The 19,713-nt window shown below is 42.6% G+C and overlaps 1 protein-coding gene across 2 annotated transcripts in view; it reads left to right on the plus strand.

Moving 5' to 3' along the window:
* The window catches only part of FBXW4 (F-box and WD repeat domain containing 4), an 81,034-nt gene that overhangs the window by 12,125 nt on the left and 49,196 nt on the right, over nt 1-19,713 (plus strand). For both annotated transcript variants that reach the window (XM_073794045.1, XM_033841969.2), the window contains exons 2-5: nt 4,682-4,777; nt 8,036-8,221; nt 8,659-8,791; nt 15,195-15,289. In XM_073794045.1, coding sequence (XP_073650146.1) covers nt 4,682-4,777; nt 8,036-8,221; nt 8,659-8,791; nt 15,195-15,289 — 510 coding nt within the window. The remainder of the gene's footprint in view (nt 1-4,681; nt 4,778-8,035; nt 8,222-8,658; nt 8,792-15,194; nt 15,290-19,713) is intronic.

A 19,713-nucleotide genomic window follows, 5' to 3' on the forward strand; every position in this document is an offset into this window, starting at 1 on the left:
TGTTCTGCCGACTCCCTTTGACTAGGTTGTGATAGATCCCTACAGGGAGGGAGGGATACCTGTCTTCAGAGAGAGGAGTTTTTTTATTCCTTGTGATTTTTCAAGTGTTGAAGCCAATAAGAATATAGATATGATTTGGCCACCAGCTAGGGAAACTAACCATCAGAAAGAACTGAACAAACAAAAGGGATAAAAAAAAAAAAAAAGCTGAGTTGTTAAGCTGCTTTTAACAAAGTGTAACTGTTTCTCAAGTGAAAGCCAAATGGAATGTTTTTAAAAAGTTGAAATTTGATTTGAAAGACCAGAGCCAAGTATTTTGATTATGGTGTTGGTTGTGGGAGAGGATGCCTGCACCTGCTGCTTGGTAGCAGCATCTAAAGTTCAACTTTGAAAGTTTCTTGCTTCTGTGATCAGGCCCTCAGGGCAGTGCTTTGACCCTTAGTAAAGTGTCACCAAATGGCAGTTAAGTGACCAGGGAGATGAGAGAAGTATTGTCCTTATCCCAATTCAGGAAATATATTGATTCTTTCTCCCTTGTTTCCTTCCTGCTATGATCCAGAATATTCAATTTTTGGTTTCACCTCCACCTACTAACTTAGACCTAACTCAAGAGGAGAGGTTAACTATGAACAATCTCCTCTTTTATATCTGGGAGGGACTTGTAGATAAGCTTTGATAGTGGGTCTGATCTTTTTCACTAAGAGTTCAATTCTTTTGGTCCATCCTGTTGACTGCCTTTTATGATCCGAGGTTTTCTAACCATCTAGTAGTGTAGGTTACTCTCTAGAAATGTGAAACTGGGGACCACGTTCACCCAGTGGAATAATTCAATAATATATTTTAGCTTTAACATGTGTGTACCCAAATCCTAATCACTCAGCCTGAAAGAGGGCTAATATTTGACATTAGAAGAACAATTTCCAAGAGTTACAATTAAATTAGTTAGAAGAAAAAGAAATGATTATTAGATTAGCTTTAGTGATGTCACTATTCATCGATATAAACTACTACTATATTTATATTTATGTAAAAATAATTAACCTTTTTCAAGTGATTTATAACTTATCCTGTATTTTGTTTTAGTTGTCATTTTAAAACACCATAATTGTGTGAAATACTATCCTTATTTCATAGGTGCGGATATGGACAATTAGAGAAGCTAGGTAACCAGGGTTATATCATTAGTAAGAGGCGGAACTGGGGCCCAGATCCCAGTTTCCTATGTCTGCATTCTGTGCTTTTCTCACAACTTCATTTAATCTGTTATTTAAATGAAAGTAAATTAAAAGGTTAAAGGTGAATGAAAAGACCAAAGTATCAGCAATTATGTGATACATATTTAAAAAAATACTTCCTAAACTCCATCTGTTTACCTCTTCTGAGCTATTTATGGAGACATAATTTTATGTAGTATCGCCTCACCTTTACCTTTATAAATTTGACTTTGTTTTAAAATTACCACTACTTGTTACAGTAATTTCCAAAATGTTTTGCAGTGCTCACATTTGTCGTTTCTAATAGCAATGTGTTCCATTGTGTTAGTATACCGTTTTCCCCCACAGACAGATATTTGGGCTATTTCTAGATTTTAGCTCTAATATACAGCTGCAACTATAAATATCTTTGTAAAAAAATATTTTTCTTTTGAATTATTTCTTTGTGATATAGTGTTGGGAATGCTGAGTCAGAAGCTATCATTTAACTTCTTTTCTTGACAGAATGCCTTTCCGAAAGGCTATACCAGAGTGTTACTAGCGATATATAAACAAACCCAAATCCTTTTATCAAACCAAAGCTAGTATGTGGTTCTTCCACTTAATAGATGTGAGGTGATACTTTATATTAATTGTTTTAATGTGCATGTTTGTAAACTATTATTGTTTCGGGATGTTTCCCCAGTGTTTATCATGGGAACTCTGTGTGACTGTTCTTTTTTTTTTAAATAAATTTATTTATTTATTTTTGGCTGAGTTGGGTCTTTGTTGCTGCTCGCGTGCTTTCTCTAGTTGCGGCTCTTCATTGTGGTGCCCGGGCTTCTCATTGCGGTGGCTTCTCTTGTGGCGGAGCACAGGCTCTAGCTGTGCAGGCTTCAGTAGTTGTGGCTTGCGGGCTCTAGAGCGCAGGCTCATTAGTTGTGGCGCACGTGCTTAGTTGCTCCACGGCATGTGGAATCTTCCCGGGCCAGGGCTCAAACCCTTGTCCCCTGCATTGGCAGGTGGATTCTTAACCCCTGCGCCACCAGGGAAGCCCCTGTGTGACTATTCTTATCTGCTATTTGATATGGATGACAGAGTGTTATCCTGATAGATTTTTATCAGTCCCCTAAAAGTTTTAGGGATAAAACTTTAGGGATAAAACCCGTAGCATTAATTGTTAATTTTCCCCTGCTCTGTTGCTTCCTTTTTAATCTCTTTTTTAATCTCTTTTTTCTTCTATGCAGTATTTAAAATTTAAATACTTTAAAGCCTTTTAGTTAAAAAAACTATTTTAAATGTACTCTTTTATTTTGGGGGAATTTATTATACCTATTGTGATATGAAATGAAAAATTTTTGCTCTGTTATCCAGTTTTATCAAAAGCATTATTATTATTTTAATGAGTATTTTTATCTTTACCAAAATATTACATTGTAGAAAAATTGGGAAATACATTAAAACACAAAGAAGAAAGTTAAAACACCCAAAGTTGCCTGTCCACAGTTAACCATTTTAGAGTCTGGAAATCTTCTAGTGTTCTTTCTAGGCATGCATATTTTTCTTCCCTCCCTTCTTTCTAATAAAGCTGGAACATGTAATACAAACCCAACAGCACTAATTAAGTAGTGATTTCTTTCCTTACTTTGAGATTTTACTTTGTATCTTTTAGAATCTTGAAAGCAGGACTTGCTTGCTGTCTTTTAGTAAAGGGTAGTAAAGGTGAAGATATAGTAGATACTGGAAGAAATGTTTGTTTCTCTCCTTTTCTCAGTAGACATGACAAGTTATTACTCTGTGTCCCAAGCAGTGTACCTTGTATTGTCCAGTGGAGCAAGTCAAGGAGACACAGGGGAGATATGGGGGCCTGAAATGGAATGTTCAAATTCTTGCCCACAGTTTCAAAATTCCGTCCAAATGTGCACTTTCACAAGGGACTTGAGCTCTTCTCCCTACCCCCTACCACTCCAACCCACCCCAAAACTATGCCATTCATGTTGCTGCTGAGCTCCCTCATCTCTTACTGCTCCAACTTTCTTCATCCAGAAAGTACTACTGACACTTCCCCTTCAACATTTTTTGAATGAAAAATTTAAAACATATAGAAAAGTTGAATGAATTGTATAATGAACACTCATACACCCGCCACCTAGATTCTACAGTGAACATTTTACTATGTTTGCCTTATCATGCATTTAAAGTGAGTTGCAGATATCAGTACACTTCACCTCTAAACAGTTTTGCGTGCATGCATATCATTGACTAGAGTATATTGGTTTATGGTTCTTTTTTTTTAAGAAAAATTTATATACAATGAAATGGTCAAATTTTAAGTTTATCATTTGATACGTTTTTGACAAATGCATACACACTTGCATGACCCAAATTCCTTCAAGATTTAGATATAAAGTGTTACCCCAGAAAGCTTCTACATATTATTTCCCAATCAATTCCCATCTCCACCCTGGTGGTCAACACTGTTCTGATTTTTTCACCATTCATTAGTTATCCTTCTAATCAAACTTCACATAAATGGAATCATACAATATGAACTGTTTTGTGTAAGGTTTCTTTCATTCAGAATGTTTTTGAGATTCGCCCACATCATTGTGTGTATCAATAATTCTTTCCTTTTTATTGCTGAGTCGTATTCCATTGTATGAATATGCACTGAAGTGTGTTTATCCATTCTCCTTTTGATGGATGCCTGGGCTGTTTACAACTTTTGGCTATTATGACTAAAGTTCCTATGAATAGTCTTGAGTAAGCCTTTTGTGGACATATGCTTTCATTTCTCTTGAGTAATTGCTAGGTTGTAGAATAGGTATATGTTTGGATTTATAATAAACTGCCAGACCTTTTCCCAGGCTGTACCATGTTCATCTCTCACAAGGATGTAGGAGAGTTCCTTATTCAAACACAGACACACACACACATACAGGGAGGATTTCTTCATATTTTGGGGCTTGTGTATTCATTTTGATGAGCAGAAAATTTTAATTTTGATAAAATCGAATTTATTGGATTTTTCTTTTATGTTATTGCTTTCTGTGTCTTACACTGTTGTCTACTTCCTGAGCCACAGAGATATTTTTATATTTTTTCTTCTAACAGCTTTATAGTTTTAGATTTTATGTTTAAATCTGTGATCTATTTTGAATTAATTTTTCTGTATGGTGTGAGGTAGGGATTTTTTTTTTTTTCCACATGGCTAACCAGTGGTCCCAGTACTCTTTGTCATCCCTTCTCTGTTAGATAGCTTTGGCATCACTATGGACACTCTAAAGGACAGGCTGTTCTCCTTGGCTTTCTTGATTATCCTAGTGTGGAGGGAGAAGAGTTATTTCTTACTTGTCTCCTAACCCGTTCACTTATATTCACATATTTTCTGGATGTTCTGAGTCCTGACTTGTAAAAAAAGCCCAGGGAATTTTCTCTGGTTGGCAATGAGTTGTAGTGATTGGATTATCTGCTCTGTCTGGACACAGGATGGCCAGTGTACCAGTGAAGGAACGGGTGAAGGTATCTCAGAACTGGAGGTTGGGGCGCTGCCGAGAGGGGATTCTGCTGAAGTGGAAATGCAGGTAAGTAGCCTCTTGACTCTTTCAGAGCTACCTGGGACATTAAAGAATGCTGGGAAATGAAAAATCTAGTCCTAGCTGGAGTATAAATGTGCCTGTCTTGGGTGATGGGGCACTGGTGATCCTTTAAATACCACAAAAGGGGCATCGGAGGGACAACTTTTTTTCACATTTAAAAAAAGATTATAAAAAATGTAATTTATTTTAACAGATTCCATATTTTTATGATTATAAAAATAATAAATGTTTATTGTAGAAATTTGAAAACATAGACGAGCTTAAAGAAGGAAATAAAACTTACCTATAATCCTACCACTCAGAGGTAACCTCTGTTAATGCACCTCATCAAAAGAAATAAATGAAGCCAATATTTCAGCTCATCTTGTTTTACAATTTTTTTAAAAAATTTTCTACTCTAGAGAGTTACACCTTCACTCTTGGCTTCCTGTAGCCCTCTCCCCTACTTTTATTAAAAAGCAAAATAGGATCTGAAGGTTTGGATATGTATGTTACAGGAGGTAGAGCTTGGAAAAAATGGCAGGAAATTTAGATAATGGCTTTGGCACTGCTAATGCCACAAATTTTATACTTCATTGATGCTGAATTATTTCATAGTTATTATTTGACTCCCTACCAAAAAAGTGCTCTTTGTTGATTGGTTGGAATGGATAGGGAACATCATGATTCCACATTCCAGCGGACCTGGACCTGTGCCGATAGGTTCAGGCAGGCTTCTTCATCTGATGACCTTTTTCTCTTGCTTGTATACAATTTCTGCTGCTTTCACTGACATGGGTTACTGCAAATTATGTGGTGGTGATGATGGTAAAGCAACTACAGGGGAGAAAGATGGATTTGTATGACAAAGGGCTTTACCCTCTGCTTCCCACTTTTGCCTTTTATTACCAGAAAGAAGAGTTTATTTCTCTAACAAGGTTTTGTTCCTGACGTCTGTTCGGGCTGGTTTCAAGCAATTTGGCAAATAAATACACAAAGTGGTTACCCGGCTGCCCCGTGATTCTCCACTGTTCACCTGACATGAACCTGGTTTCTTGTCCTGGGCAAATGGCTGTTTACCAGATGGCTCTAAACACATGAATTCCAAACCCCTCTGTTTGCTGCCCACTTGAGTGTGCCACAAACTCGTGCAAGGGGATGTTGAAGAGGAATGTGCATAATGAATGAGAGTGCAGGCATCTGCACACACTCTACACATGTTCCATATAATATTTGCACACGCTTGTAAAAACCTCATGTACAGAAACTAGTTACTACAAAGTCCAAGCTGCACTTAATGGTCCATCTTTGCAGAACTTTTCCACATTCCCATGACACTTGTATTAAGGAGTCTGGGGAAGAAACACAACCCAGTTTGCTCAGACAGGCTTGGCAGTGGGAGATGGTGTCTCTGTAAATGGGGATGAATCATCTGTCCCTATGCTTTGCTTGGGACCTGGTAGCTCTAGGACCCCTATGTGGTGTAGGAGAGGCTGCTGGGATGTACCTTGTGCAAGGGGCTTAGTCCCCACCAGAGAGCATGGTGTCTGGCAGAGTCCTCTTTCTTCTTAAGTCTCACTCTGTGCCATGGGACTGACCTGTGGTTTCTAACCTTTTTTCCTCCTGCCAGTTTGTAGAGGGAATCTTTAACTATTTGTGTATTTCTTTTATCAGCTGCCTGTGAGAGCCAACTATTTCTCTGTAGTCTCTGAACTGTAGTAGACTGCTCTGGAGCTATGTTTTTCCATTGCCACACTTACCCTCTAATACAGAAATGTAGGTATCCTCTGTGAGGATTTAGGAATTTAATCAGTACATTAGCATCCTTTCCTAAATGGCTTTATTCCTTTCACTTAAAAATGGCCCTTTTGGGCTTCGCTGGTGGCGCAGTGGTTAGGAATCTGCCTGCCAATGCAGGGGACACGGGTTCAAGCCCTGGCCCAGGAAGATCCCACATGCTGCACCACAACTACTGAGCCTGAGCTCTAGAGCCCGCAAGCCACAACTACTGAGCCCATGTGCCACAACTACTGAAGCCTGCGTGCCTAGAGCCTGTGCTCTGCAACAAGAGAAGCCATGACAATGAGAAGCCCGTGTACTGCAACAAGGAGTAGCCCCCACTCACTGCAACTGGAGAAAGCCCGTGCACAGCAACGAAGACCCAACACAGCCAAAAAAAAAAAAAAGGCCCTTTTGCTCTAGTAGGACAAGGGAATGGGGCTTCCCTGGGTTCACTCTTTTCCTTTCTCTATCACACCCTAACTGATCTATTGGGAAAGAGGTGTGTATGGAGGCCCTGGAACCTTGAAACTTATCACTTAAACTTCAGATCAGTGAGGACACAGAATGAAAAAATTACTTCATCTGGGTGGAAGGTTTCTTTTTGCCCTTCCCCACCCCTCAATCATTGCATTTTCGTTGCTCTGCCTACCCACAAGAAGTATAGGTAGCCAGTAATTCAAGACTTAAGCATTCTCTATTTATTTATTTATTTAGGCCGCACCACGGGCAACTTGCAGGATAGTTCCCTGACCAGTGATTGAACCCAGGGCCATGGCAGTGAAAGCGCTGAGTCCTAACCACTGGACCGCCAGGGAAGTCCCAAGCATTCTCCATTTAAAAGTGATATTTAATTGGTCTTTTATTCTGACTTTCTTTTAGAAAGTCCAAAGAAGATTAGGTCACCACAAAGCTCAATCACTCTAGTTTTCTAAAGGTAGCCTAAGGGTAGGTAGTTTTGAAGGAGGTGAGTGAGGTATAGACTTAACCTTGCAGGTTATTGCTAAGTTGGGGATTGGTCAGCCTCTCCGGAGTTTGAAGTTGAATTCTCATGCTATATCTTCTTTTTTTTTTTTTTTTTGAGGAGGTTTCTTCTTTTTTAAAAAAATTAATTAATTAATTTTTGGCTTCTTTGCTGCATGCGGGCCTTCTCTTGTTGCGGTGAGCGGGGGCTACTCTTCGTTGTGGTGCGTGGGCTTCTCATTGCAGTGGCTTCTCTTGTTTCAGAGCACGGGCTCTAGGTGTGTGGGCTTCAGTAGTAGTGGTACACGGGCTCAGTAGTTGTGGCTTGTGGGCTCTAGAGTGCAGGCTCAGTAGTTGTGGCGCACAGGCTTAGCGGCTCTGCGGCACGTGGGATCTTCCCAGACCAGGGCTCAAACCCGTGTCCCCTGCATTGGCAGGCAGATTCTTAACCACTGCCCCACCAAGGAAGTCCCTTCATGCTATATCTTGATGGTCCTTAAATTTTGTTTTCCATCTCTGCAGTCAGATGCCCTGGATGCAGCTAGAGGGTGATTCTCTGTACATATCCCAGGCTAATTTCATCCTGGCCTATCAGTTCCGCCCAGATGGTGCCAGCTTGAACCGGAGGCCCCTGGGAGTCTTTGCTGGGCATGATGAGGACGTTTGCCACTTCGTGCTGGCCAACTCGCATATTATCAGTGCAGGAGGGTAAGTGCTGCAGGCTTCTCCTTCCTTCCTCCTCCTCAGTATTCTTCAGAGACCTTCTGCCTGCCTCTGACTTTTCTGTCTCAACTCCAAAGGGATGAGTAGGGAGACTAGAAGAAGGGGTAATTTTTTTTCCATTTAAAGCAGGTACTTCATAGTGTTAGCTGGAGAAGGAAAACAGGAAGAGCCTTTAATGAAAAGTGAAACTGGTTTTGATACTCTCAAGTGGGAAATTTGTTTTGTCTCTCAGCTCTCTGTTCAGCCCCAAGTATACTGAAGAAGTAAAGGTATCTAGAAACTCAGCACCTTATTGGGCTGAATTGTCTAAAGCTTAGCAAATTTGGAAGTCATAGGAGACTCCAGCTGTTTCTGTAGACTTGTTCTTTTCCTACAGAGAGAATAACTGGCTCTTGGGGGTTGGCTTCTTATTTCTCTTGTAGAGATGGGAAGATTGGCATTCATAAGATTCATAGCACCTTCACTGTCAAGTACTCAGCCCATGAACAGGAGGTGAACTGTGTGGATTGCAAAGGGGGCATCATTGTGAGTGGCTCCAGAGACAGGACGGCCAAGGTGAGGTGGTCTCCCCCTTACATACTGTTATTTCCTACTGTCTATAGGGAGTGGGGTGGGAGAGGGTGGATAGGACCTTGAGTCTCAGGATTGGCTGAGGGTACTGAGTTGGGGCAGTGGGGGAAACGACACAATAAAGAACTCACTTATGTGCCTCTGGCATGCAGCTTGCCATGCCAGGCTATGTCCCTGCCAGCTGGCCTGGGAAAGGAGTGGACAGTGGCTGGGAAGCTTGCCACTCACTTGAAATGTGGCGTGAACTCAAAAACAGAGGCCTGGCCAGCTTTTCCTCCCTGAGCTGAGTTTTCTCAAGTTTGTGGGTTGAGTTCTAACCCCAATATTTTATTTTAAAATCTCCCTCCTTTTGCTCACTCTCTGTTTGAGAAGGTTAATTTTTTACCACCTTGTTTATAAGCAATCGGGCTGATAATTAAAATGTGTTTTTACTGCTTCTCTGGAGAGTGATGTGGTCAGTAAGCAGTGGAAGGACGACTAGAGGAGGGCATTGTTTGTTGTGTCATTGCCAAGTTGCCTGGTCTAAAGTCAGACATCTGCCAAGGCCCAACAGAATGAGACTGATAAAGTAGTGTAACCCCTGCTTTATGGACTCAGCTCCTCCACGTCTGGGTCAAATAGGCTTTCACCCATGAGGCAGAGAAGAACTTTCTCCATCCCTGTGTCCAGTAGCCCTTGCCAGGACCCACACATGCCTGATCCTTTGAGACTGCTGTGGGAACTTTGCTGATAATTCAGCTGATGGTGCAGGAAGCTCGATAGGTTCTTGCTTGTGTGTTTCCCAGCATCTGGAGATTCCACAGTGCTGATAGGAGCAAAATGCTTGACCATGTCAGCAAATGGGACTCTAGGACACATAGAGAGGGGACTCAGGAGAGAGAAGTTGCAATCTTTACTAACTTTTCTGGCTCCATGTTCCCTCTAGTGATTACACCTTCATGTGAAAATGTTGCTAATTTATGTAAAAAGAAGGACTAAATACGTTCCTTTGTATTTATGGAAGTTTCTCCTCCCTTTGCTAATTTTTTCCTTACACTTTGTATTTTGTCAGAGAGACGTGTGCATCAGCACAGGGAGCCTGAGAAAAATTCAGAAAACCTTCTTCTTCTTTTTTTTTTTTTTAATTTAAAACAACAGAAATTTATTACCTCCCAGTTCTGGAGGCCAGAAGTCTAAAATCAAGGTTTCTTCTTTTTAATTAATCTTTATTGGAGTATAGTTGCTTTACAATATTGCGTTAAGTTTCTGCTATACAGCAAAGTGAATCAGCTATACGTATACACATATCCCCTCTTTTTTAGATTTCCTACCTATTTAGGTCACCACAGAGCATTGAGTAGAGTTCCCTGTGCTATATAGTAGGTTCTCATTAGTTATCTGTTTTATACATAGTAGTGTATATATGTCAATCCCAATCTCCCAATTCATCTCACCCCAGAAAATCTTTTGAACCAACATGTAAACTGAATTTCCTATCTCTTGCTTCCGAATCCCCCACCCCATACTTACTTCAGGTTTCTGATTGGTCATTGTCTCTGTACCATTCCTTGTAAAGAGACCAACCTTAACTTGCTATACTGCTCAGAAGTCAATTTGCACAGAAACCTTTTGTGCATGTGGGACCTAGATATTCTCATCTCATTCTAGCATTTTCTTGTCACAGCTTCAAGCTTCCCCGTGAAGCCTTCAGTGACATCTCTTCTATCCATTTCTCTGTGGTATGACACCCAGAGCAGTGTACAGCTAAGCTTTATGACCACAGGTAGCAATTCAGGGCTATAGACTGCTTACAGTTGAAGATTGACAGCAATTTTATTTAGGATATTGGGTTAGTTTCATGTTTTAAGTATAATTATTTACTGGTTTAGAGTTTTGAAGCATTAAAATCGGTACTTTCTAATTCTAAAATTGTCACTGCAGTAGATCCTATTCCTTTTGAGGATTTCTTTTTAGTCAGTGACAGAATTCTCCCCCCTGGTTCTTCAACTCCAGGAAGCTAGTCAGCTGTTTTGCGATTTCCCAGTGACCTCCAGGCCAGCTCATCTTTTTGGCTTTCTGGATGCTGCTTCGGTTCCCTCCTTCTATTGTTGTCTTTGCATTTAGCCGTCTTCATCTTCCTGGACCATTTTCACATTACCCACGTTTAATCTTTTATAACTGACTTTCCATTTCTTTTTGGTGGCATCTGTAATTCTCCAGCTGCTTGTACAGGTTTCTAATACCTGAACCTACATAAGAACTTAGTCATGTTTGTCTGTAAACATCTATAGCCTGTTTTTTAGGAGTTCCCCAAAATGGACTATGTTTTAGGGAAGAGATTTATTGGGGTGAAGGGAAACAAAACATTTTCTTTGCAAAACTTCTGAGCTAGGGACTGCCCAGAGAGCTTCCTTCCCCTGCCTCCAATCCTAGTTTCAGATTTACTGTGACTTAGCTTGGATTGCCCCTCTGGGCTTTGGTGAGGCTGGCCCCATCCTGAGATGTGATAGGATGGTAGCTTACATTCTTGCTGGGCCTTGGCCAGGTCTGATCATTCCTTCATTTTTTTCCATTTTCTTTATTCTTTCTTTCATTCTGATAAGTGCTTACTGTATGTGAGGCTTCAAAGGGGAAGAAGATACAGCCTTTCCTTAAGGGGAGTTGAGACTGCATGCACTAGCTATGAAGCTATGAAGCTGGTTGGAAGTGGTCAGGACTATGAAGTTTAAGGCTCTAGGAAAAGGGCCAGAAAGTTTGGAGGGTGGAGAGATCACATTTGACTTGGAAGGGGAGATTTTATGAAGGAGGCAACATTTGAACTGTTTTTTTTTTTCTTTTAGGTGTTTTTCAGTGCATAGGTTTGCTTTTTTTGTTTTATAATAACATAGAATGTAACCAGGCACTGTGCTAATAAGCACTTTATTTATATTTATTCATTTTCTCATTCTATCCTTTAGGGTAATTTTTCCCCACATAATTATGGTCATAATATATCTATTTTTTAAATGAATTTTTATTGGAGTATAGTTGATTTACAATGTTGTGTTAGTTCCTGCTGTACAGCAAAGTGAATCAGTTATACATATACATATATCCACTCTTTTTTAGATTCTGTTCCCATATAGGTCATTACAGAGTATTGAGTAGAGTTCCCTGTGCTCTACAGTAGGTTCTTATTAGTTATTTATTTTATATATAGTAGTGTGTATATGTCAATCTTAATCTCTTAATTTATCCCTCTCCTGCCTTCCCCCTTGGTAACCATAAGTTTGTTTTCTATATCTGTGACTCTATTTCTGTTTTGTAAAGAGGTTCATTTGTACCATTTTTTTAGATTCCACATACAAGAAATATCATATGATATTTGTCTTTCTCTGTCTGACTTACTTCACTCAGTATGACAATCTCTAGGTCCATCCATGTTGCTGCAAGTGGCATTATTTTGTTCTTTTTTATGGCTGAGTGATATTCCATTGTATATATGTACCACATCTTTATCAATTCCTCCGTGAACGGATATTTAGGTTGCTTCCATATCCTGGCTATTGTAAATAGTGCCACAATGAACATTGGGGTACATGTATGTTTTAGAATTATGGTTTTCTCTGGATATATGCCCCAGGAGTGGGATTGCTGGATCATATGGTAGTTCCATTTTTAGTTTTCTAAGGAACCTCCATACTGTTCTGCATAGTGGCTGTACCAATTTACATTCCCACCAACAGTGTAGGAGGGTTCCCTTTTCTCCACACCCCTTCCAGCATTTATTGTTTGTAGATATTTTTGATGATGGTCATTCTGACCTGTGTGAGGTGATATCTCATTGTAGTTTTGATTCGCATTCATAATATATCTTATATACCCAATGTACCCTGCTGTGTCTACTTTATTTTATAAGGTTTTCCATTTTTATTGCAAATTACTTGTGTCATCTTTAATGGCTTCACAATGGACTCACCATAATTTAGTTACTATTTTTCCTATTGGTGGATGTTTGTATCTATTTCTTTCCTGTAGTAATAAGGACCACCATTATTGATGCCTAATGTCTGCCAAATACTGTGCTTCTGTGCTGGGTGCTTTACACTTATCTTCATTTTTCCACACTGCAACCCTAAAAGATAGGCATTATTTCCCATTTTATACATGAGGAAACTGAGGCTAACAAGTTATAAAATATCCCTAACATCAGAGATAAATAAGTAGCAACTAGGGTTCCAACCCAGATTTGTCTAATCCTAAAGCCCATGTATGCTCTTTCTGCTATTGCAGGCTGCAGGGAATATTTTTATCATTTAGGTTTTTCTTCGTTTTAGGATTATTTTCTTAGGATAGAGTCTCAACAATAGAATTACTGAGTTGAAGGCTTTGGTTATTTTAAGGATCTTGATACATATTGCCAACTGCGTGCGTGTGTGTGTGTGTGTGTGTGTGTGTGTGTGTGTGTGTGTGTGTGGTATGCGGGCCTCTCACTGCTGTGGCCTCTCCAGTTGCAGAGCACAGGCTCCAGACGCACAGGCCCAGCGGCCATGGCTCACGGGCCCCGCTGCTCCACGGCATGTGGGATCCTCCCGGACCGGGGCACGAACCTGTGTCCCCAGCATCGGCAGGTGGACTCTCAACCACTGTGCCACCAGGGAAGCCCGCCAACTGCTTTTTATAAGGACTGTGTAAATGCCCACTCCCACTGAGTTATATCTTCTCCAGGGTTGGGTCTGTTTTGAATTTGATCACTGAGGGTTAAGATGTGATCAGCATACTCATGTTTTGGTGGATGGTGTGCTACTACTGGTGCGGGTCAGGAGGGCCACTTTCCCCAGATCGTGCTTGGGAAATTGGCAGCATGCTTCCAGAGCCACCCCTGGAGACCAGGAACCTTGTTCTGTGGTTTTCAGTCTGGGGATCCACCAGCCTGTTCAGTGGAGGACACTAGTGAATTCAGGCCTAGGGCTGCCCCCAGAGATTTTGTAATCAGAGTCTCTAGTCACCCACACCAAACAAGAACCTGCCTCCTAGGTAGTTTGCATCAGGGAAAAGAAAAACTTCTCTTCCAAGCCAAGGCTGTCTGAAAGAGGACATTAGATGCATCTAGTTACTACCAAAGTGACCTAATCCAGAAGAATGAGCCAGAATCCTGGCATTCCAGGAAAGTTGTGGTGTTTACCTTTGTTTTCTGCCCTTCCTTATTCAGATCTTCTTGTTAAATTTATTTTCTTTTCCCGATGTTGGGAAAAGTAACTCACACCCTTCTCCCCCTATCATAGACACACAAAATCTAAGAAACACTTTCTCCTTTTATAGAGAAGAGGTATCATGTGATCCTAAGCAGTCAGGACCACCCCCACTCCATCACCTACCCCTTAAACTCAAGGAATGTTTCCTGAAAGTTCTTCCATCTAAGGTCCTGTCTGACTTTTTTGTGTTCCCCTTATAGCACTGCAGGGACCTTGAGAGGTCACTGATCCATCTGGCCTCCTCGGGATCCCTCCTTGGCTGCTGTCTGGGGACAGCCCTGTACATTTGAGGTTTCCTCTCTGTTTGGTTAGAGGCTTAGTCCCCTGTGTGTGTCATCTGGGGTAGGGTGAGGTGAGGGGGCCTTGTGCTTAATGGGAGATTTCTAAATGCACTGACCGCTGAGAGGGCTCTGAGTGTTGATTAGAGTTAAGCCCAGAGTGGCTGCTAATGTACATTCCTGACTGATAGGGACCAGATAATGTGCTCCAAGCAATATTTTTAACCAGTAGGAGATATGGAAGCTTAAAAGAGTTAAGCTTTTCTGCTACTTTTGGTGACACTAGGTGCTAAATTCCCTGCTGACATGAATAGCACTGGATTCTGGGCATTATCAACAAACAAACAACAACACACCACCTTCCCACTTTGAAGTCCTCTTCTTCCATTTTTCCTTCCCTTGGATCTTTCTTTTTACTCCTCTCTCTCTAATTCTAATCTAATTCTATCTCTGTCCACTCATACTGGGCCTTGATCTTCCTCCCTCTCCCTACCTCCCCAAAGTAAAATCTTGGTGAGAGACAGGAAAAGGAAAATCCACAAACACGGGGAGGTTACTAAGAGAGGCAAGCCTCACCTGCTCACGCGTCTCAGTCAGGTCTCAGCTGAGGAACGTGGAACTCCTGATTCCCTGGTATACAATTGGCTGCTGCGTAAGGGCTCTCAGGTGGACGTGAAAGGGTGGTTAGGACTGGGAGCCAGCGTCTGTTTGGGCGGTAGGCAAGGCAGAAGCTGGAGAGGTCCCTCTGCTGCTACCCTGAGCTCTGTGTGTATAGGATAGAAAGGATTCTCCATTTCCCCACCCACCCTAGGAACAGTGACTCCACCTGGTGCATTTTCCAACCCTCATCCCGATCCCAGGCAACGCCAACGAGAGCATCTCCTCTCCTGTTTCCAGGTATGGCCTTTGGCCTCAGGCCGGCTGGGGCAGTGCTTACACACCATCCAGACTGAAGACCGAGTCTGGTCCATTGCTATCAGCCCATTGCACAGGTAAGGGAGATGTTTTGGTGTATGGTTTTATCCCATGTAATAATGCTTTTATTTTATGAGGTCAGGTGGGCGTCATCAGGAGAGGCTTGGGGCCCATGTCCAGTTGGGCCTTCGTGCAAAGTCGGGTATGTGGAGTAGATTTGTTGACAATTATAGCAGAAGTGCCAATTTTGATGACGGCTTTACCCTACCCTTTGGTCTGACTGGTGTTTCTCTAGTTTTGCCTGTGATTGAATGAGCCTTGCATCCTGAATTCTGCTTTCTAGGCTCTCTTGAACCGAGGCAGGGCCTCTCTCCCCACCAGCAGAGTACATAGACACCCTCTCTGCACCTGCTCTGTCAGGGTGTTCAGTGTCTTCTCCCACTTCCTTCACCCCTCACTCCCCACCAAATGATCAATGGGAAAGCTGTAGGGCTGGTACCCTCCAACATCGGGTTTAAGTCAGTCACTTGTTTTATGAGAGAGTTGATCCCCCCTCTTGCAGCCCCCTTCAGCCTTTTTCTCCTCACCCCAAGGAGCCTGCACCCCTCCTCCTGCCCCTTCCACAACTTTCTTTCAAATTTTTTTCCTCCTAAAGAATTAGAGCCGATTAGCCACGTCATTAATTCTTCAATTTGACGGCTGATATAGCAGGACCTGAAACACATTGCTGACCTCAGAGAATGGAGACCCCGTTCCTTAGCATATTGACGATGGGAGAAGTTAATTAAAATTCCACAGAGCGGAGGTGTCGGCTAACCTATAAACCTGTCGCTGTTCAGAACAAATCACTCTAGCAATCCTAGGAAAAAGGGAAGGAAAGACCAGCAGGGAGTAGAGAGGCCTAAGTGTGTGGGAGCAGAGGGTGGAAAATGGAGCCATTGAGCTCTGGCCCCTCCTCAGTTTCTTCCTAATGCTGCCCCCTTTAAAGCCAGTTACCCAAGCCTGGGTGTCTGTGGGCTGGATATGTGTAAGGGTGGGAGGTGACAGGTAGGCTGGTGACTTCATCTTGGTGGTTACCTGAGGACTCCCGCTGGCTTCAGGAGACTGGGGTGGCCTGGGGTGAGGTCGGTGGTGGAGGGATGCTCTTAAGGCTGGAGATGGTCCATGTGCTTCCTGCACATGGAATTAGGCTAAAGACACATACAGGCTCTCCCAGCATCCCCATCTTCATATTCCTCTACTCTAGCCACCTCCTCTGGAATGTGTTAGGCTACCTGTTAACAGAATAGAGCGTGGCAGCTGTTGAAGATGATGTCAATAAATAGTTGAGGACAGTGTCTGCCTTCGTCACTGAGAAGCAGTTTAGATCACAATAAACTGACTTTGGGGCTTTTTTGGCCACAACTTGGAAGCTGGCTTTGAGGAACGACCTAGCTTCCTAATATTACTAGCACTGCTCTATAACTACTACTGTTACCAGCAGCTAACATTTATTAGTCATATGTTCTATGCCAGACCCTCTGCTAAGTCCTTGATATGCCCCAACTTTGGTGAAAACCTAGGTCTCATGTTTTCTTAACATTCTCCTTAAATGTCTTCTTGGTGTACTTTCTTGCCCCTGGGATGACTCTTTCACTCACTGTTGGCTGGCTGTTTAGCTCCATGACCCACAGTTATTTGAGATGACCTTTACCCCAAGTCCACAAATGGTGTCTTGGACTGTTTTAAAAAAGTAGTTTGTATTTGGGATTCTGTCATTACACTAAATGACCAGAGTATATGTTGGTGTTCTCTCTGCTTCTTTTTCTCTTACCCCAAAATATATTGGGATAGGAATCTTTTCATCTTATTAGATCCATTTCTTCTCACTGTGTCAATGAATTTGAACCTTTCAGTAAACTGAACCATTTTCCCAATCTTGGAAGACACTGCCTCCTAGCTGTAGGGTCTGTTCTGGGAAACTGGAGTTCTGCTTTGCCACCAACCAGGAGGGTGGCCTCGGGTAAGTCCTCGGAGCCGTGGTTTCCTCGTCTGTTAAATATGAATACCATTTCTTTCATAGTCCTTACTAGGTCATTGTGAAGATGATCTGAAATAATGAATATGAAAATACTCTACAAAGCTAAAAGGGCTAGAATCTTGTGTCAGCCAGAATCTCTCCCAGCTGGTAAAGCATTTGTTTAGCTGCTTTAGCTGCTCTCATGTCTCCACCCTTCCCTGGGGCTTCTCCTGTCCCTCATGGAGTTACACTGCTCTTTTGCATTCTTCTTGAGGTGGGGACTCAGCAGGAATCTCTTTCCTTTCCTTTTCCCCTGTGGTTTTCCTGCCCTCCGTGGCTGCCTCTGCTCCCTTCCCTGCCACCTTTCTTGTTGAGTGTGGTCGTCAGTGTCACTAATGTGATGTGGCCGTGAACCCCTTGTGAAAAACACGAGAGTGGGTGGCCAGCAGCTGTCCTCCAAGGAGCCTGGACAGTTGGGAGACCTGGCACATCTCAGTCTCTTTCTTCTATTTAAAATAATTTGTCAGAGCTATTCATCGTATTTATCTTTGATGCTGGGACTTATCTGCCTTCTTTTCACATGTGTGTACTTAGAAACTTGTAGCATGAAACATGAAACCTCAAGCCCTAGGCTTAACTTGAGGTGTTCGTGACTGGGAGAAAGCAGGTATTCTGTCCTGTGTCCAAATGTCACCTCTTCTTCCTTTCTTGACCTTGAGTTCTTGGTTTGTAAACACTCTTGGAGGATAATATTTAATACCAGTCATGTGCTTAGAGCCATGTTTAGGTACTCAAAAAACGGAAGGAAAACCAGTAGGCTCCATGGGAAGGTGGCAGGCAAGGACCTTTCCCTCTACCTCCTATGTGCCCTCCAACCCATCTTCTGGCCCCAACACTAATAACTCTGCTTTTAGGATTTATGACTTATAGATGCAGCCTTCCTCCTGTAGAGGAGGCCCAACTGGGAGCTGTTTGGTGAGTGAAAGGACTGGTTGAGATGGAACTGAATTGAGATGCTGGAGGTGGAAGGGCACACGTCTGGGTGTGATTGTGGGTCCTAACTGGTCTCAGGATACGATCTCCTGAGGTCACATAGAGTTCTGAGCACTTTTCCATAAGTATCACAGAAAAGCAGAATTTTTAAAACATGCAGTACATTGTATTGCCATTAAAAGATTATTTCTAGCTGAATAAAGTTAGTAAATACTCAGAGTAAGGAAATGAACTGTTAAAGACTCGATTTCATCCCTTCTATTTTCCATCTCTTTTTTTCTCACTCCCTTTCCTCTGTGCTCCCTGTGTATTGACTGAACACTTGCTGTGGGGTAGCTCTCCTGAGGATCTGATTCAGTGGTGGGGGAAAGATGGGGGCACAACTGTAGTGGTTGCCAGATGATACTGAGTGCCTGAAACTAGTCTGTCTCTGGTTGAGGAAGGGAGAGGGTCATTCCCCTCCTGGCAGAAGGAGAAATTGAGGCTCAGAGAAGGGCACATGTGGGACGGGGCAGAAGAGGCTCAGGTCTCCAGCTTATTGCCACGTGCTGTGGTGCAGAGGGAGGGCCACGAGGCAGGCCTTTACGTCACTGCAATGCCTTCATCCACCAGAATCTTGGACAGTAGCTGTGGCCCTTGAAAGCCTCTGTGGGGATCTGGGAACATTCTCTTTCTGGAGGCCAGAGTTGAGATAGCGAGGGGGAGGGGAGGAAGGCAGTATGTAATCAAGGCCTGGGCTCACTCGTGTAGCTGTGAATGCTTACACCATCCCAGGAGTGCCAGTGCACATAGATCTTCGGTTTGCAGGGCCCTTCCAAGCTGGCTGGGGGGTGCCTTGATGTTGAAATGAGTCTGGAGCCCCATTGCCCTGTTTGCCTTGGAGGGGAAGAGAGAGAAGCCCACAGCGCCTCCTTCCTCTGCAGACACCATATTTATTGCCCTCCAAAAAGAAGGAGGTGCTCAGAAGAATCCTTTCCCCATCTCCGAGCAACACTTGCTATCACGTGAGTGAGTGTGGTCAGGAAGGCTTCCCAGGAGCCTTGGGTTTTAATCCCTTCTCTCTTGTTTCTGTCATTAAGGAAACATATGAGTGGTATAGGTGTGGAAACTTTTCTTAGCTGTGTTATTAAATATACAATATAATTTAGTGTAATTTTGCTCACTGTGGTGGCCTGTTTGTTTTGGGGGGGGATTAGTCCAAGTCTGCCTGTAATGTACCGATTCAAATTTGTAAAGTGAGTTGTGGCCTCTGGGGGGTTTTGATGGAGGAGCTGCCCCTTCTTGCTTCATTTCTCCCGGAGGTGAGGGAGAGTCTGGAAGGAAAGCCATCACTGTGTACTGTTTGGTAAGGGGGTGGATTTCTGGGGAGAGTGGGTGTTTGTTCCCAGTGTCTACAGGGTTTACTGTGTGTTGTGTGTGTGGCAGACACATTCACCAGCCTTTTGAAATACGCCCTTCTTTAGTGAAAGGTAATTGCATCTGGAGTTTTCTCTGACAGGTTTGAAAGAT

This window comes from Tursiops truncatus, chromosome 16 (assembly GCF_011762595.2).
Source record: "Tursiops truncatus isolate mTurTru1 chromosome 16, mTurTru1.mat.Y, whole genome shotgun sequence".
Lineage (NCBI taxonomy): Eukaryota > Metazoa > Chordata > Mammalia > Artiodactyla > Delphinidae > Tursiops > Tursiops truncatus.